General features: G+C 40.9%; 1 protein-coding gene across 1 annotated transcript in view; it reads right to left on the minus strand.

The window, feature by feature from the left end:
- Positions 1 to 224: 224 nt before the first annotated feature.
- Positions 225 to 2799, minus strand: part of txn2 (thioredoxin 2) — a 6534-nt gene continuing 3959 nt past the window's right edge. Inside the window, exons 3-4 of the mRNA XM_007576432.2 lie at positions 1406 to 1529; positions 225 to 1321 (exon numbers count right to left, since the gene is read on the minus strand). Coding sequence (XP_007576494.1) covers positions 1205 to 1321; positions 1406 to 1529 — 241 coding nt within the window. The 3' untranslated portion in view covers positions 225 to 1204. The remainder of the gene's footprint in view (positions 1322 to 1405; positions 1530 to 2799) is intronic.

A 2799-nucleotide genomic window follows, 5' to 3' on the forward strand; every position in this document is an offset into this window, starting at 1 on the left:
TGTTTTTTTAGTTGCTCTGGCCTGAAATTTTGTCTGGTCTGGCCACCACTAAGGGAATTTTCTTGGGCCACCACTGGTTCCGTCACGTAAAATCACAATAAAATATGCCGTTTATGGTGCGGAACAAATGTGAAAACATTCAGGGTCATGAACACTTTGGGCTCTGGAATAGGGGGATGATGTCATTTATTCATGCTGCAATAGGCATAATAAATCCACCTTCTTCAAATATAGAACATCTTGACTCCTTTATTACTTCACTTGGTCATATGTTTGTACATAGAGTCCATTTTAGTAATAAACTAAAACTAAGCTCATGTTTGCAATTCCTGCTTGCCTTCAGGTTCACAGTCAGGACACAGAGAAGTACAGTCACACAGACACACACACACACACACTCTCTTTCTCTCTCACACATCCATCTTCTCTTCTCACATTATGAGGCATAACGGTGTAAAATGACCAATGGTGTACCTGGAAGATGTTAGAGAAACACCACCCTCTTGTGGACAAAAGCAGGAATTACAGGTAACAATGTCACATATTCATTATCTTCTTACAATCAAATCTCCTCCACTGCTAAAAACTATAAACGTTTGTCCCTCTTATTAATATGAACGAGTTCTTGTACAGACATCTTTTCCAACAGTGACAGAACAGCTGGGCGTTTCTATTACAATAGATTCATGGAGCCATCACATTTTTCAGAGAATTCAAAACAAAATGAGCTAAAAGGTTGAAGAGCCACGATGGAGAATTAGGGCCATGCTAAATTAGCAAAAATATAAAATTATGACAATAGAGTCACTAAATTACAAGTTGTAATATTTTGACTTTATTCTCATAATATTAGGATTATTTCGAAAATGACTTTTTCATATTAACTTTATTTTTGTATTATTTTTGCTTTATTCTCAAAACATGACTTTGTTCTCTTGTAATTTGTATGACTATTCTCATAATTGATTTTTTTTCCTTAGTATGGACCTAATACTCCGTCATAAAATCCAAACACCCATCACTGGACCAAGAAAAAAGAGAAAAAGAGAAAAAGATCAAAGCAACAATCCACAGCCTGTCTAGAGATGAGTGTGAGCGCTAAAGAGTTGGCCAAGTGAGACTGCAGCACCGCCTGCGTGACATGCCATGATCTTAGGTAACAGCACCATAATGGTGGTGCACGGCTAGGGGGGGGACTGCCGGTTTATTGTCCAATGACTTTGCAGACAAATGAGTCCAGTTGATCATCATCTTTGATCCCCACAAAGCGGTCGACGACATCTCCTCCCCTCATGGCGATGACTGTAGGAACAGCAGACACCTGGAGAGGCACAGAGACACCTCAAGCTGAGTCAAGCCTTAAGTTTCTCAAGCAGCAACACGTTTGGTTTAACAGAGTACTCACCCCGTACTCAATAGCTAAGTCTGTGTGATCGTCGATGTCAACTTTTGCCATGGCGACGCGGCCTTTCTGTTTTGCAACGGCCTTCTCCAACCTCGGCCCGAGGATCTTACAGGGACCACACCATCTAAAAACACCATCACCACAACCACTGTGAGTAGCTGCTTTTACATTACAAATGTGCGCAAGACTTTGTCGATATTCCACTAATGTCAGAAAGACATAATTTCGCAACTGGCGTGTTTTCATTATTAAAATCACACATGAATAAGTTTGCTCGTGCAATGAGTCATTAAAAAACATGCCACGACATCAGCCTCTTACAACTTCCTGTCGTTTTCTTCGTCATTTCCACCACTAGTAGCATCTGGTTGTTGATCACAAGACTCGTGCGATGCTAAAAAAGTGTTTCAACTGCAGTTTTGTGAAATACACCAATTTCAAGACAGCCATAAACCACCTAATTCTGGCGCAAAAACCTTTTTTTTTTTTTTTTTTTTTTCCAAATTTGGCAGGTTTCCATCAAATAAATTTATTTCCGCAATTCTAATTTGCACAATTAAATGTCAATGGAAACTGAGCTAGTGACTCAATTTGCTTAAAGACTCCAGTACGGATGATGATGATGTACAACACTGATTATCTCAGAACCAAGAACTCAAGTGGTTTCTGCCGTCATCAAGCAAAGTGTTGTGAAAAGTAGAAGGGAGCAACTCCTGCCTTTTTGTTTTAGGTCAGAACGCTATTTAATGTTCCGGTGTATTCAAGACAGTGTTTCCACCGCCAGTTGGACTCGTACTGGACAGATGGGGTTCAACCTACCTTGTTCTACGCTTCGTTTTGTCCAAAGGGTCTCCACCCTCTGCTATTGAGAAGCAATTGCTTGCTAGAGAAGTGGATTCTGTTGAACTTTTAAACAATTAGATCTGACTTTACCCAACTGCAAACGTTTGGCTGTGACGTAGTAATGTGTGAAAGAAGCTATGAAGTTTAGTGGAAATTAGGTGCGCTGTAAACAATCGCCCCGCACTGCAAAGAGAGAACTTTAATTGTTCAATATTTGGAGGCGTGGCCAACATGTACTGAATGGCTTCGTTCACTTCCTCCAGTGTCATTGGCAAACTACAACAACTCGGCATCATCGTTCTCAATGTCTCCAGTTCGCTGATTGGCCTGGATGAAATTCATTCTGAGAAATCCAGCTTAATGGGACAAATCCCTGATGGAGCACTGAAGGAAAATGAGGATGTAGCAAAAATTGTGTAGGAAGGCAAATGTCAGGCAAGGTTTAACCCAAACGCCCAACCACACATCGGCAAATTAGTGCTGTGGGGAAGGTCTTCAAGAGCTCTGAAGCCAATGTCCAAGGTGGTCAGTGAATTTTGTGGGTGTCACTG

The sequence above is a fragment of the Poecilia formosa genome, unplaced genomic scaffold (assembly GCF_000485575.1).
Source record: "Poecilia formosa unplaced genomic scaffold, Poecilia_formosa-5.1.2 Scaffold407, whole genome shotgun sequence".
NCBI classification, from domain to species: domain Eukaryota; kingdom Metazoa; phylum Chordata; class Actinopteri; order Cyprinodontiformes; family Poeciliidae; genus Poecilia; species Poecilia formosa.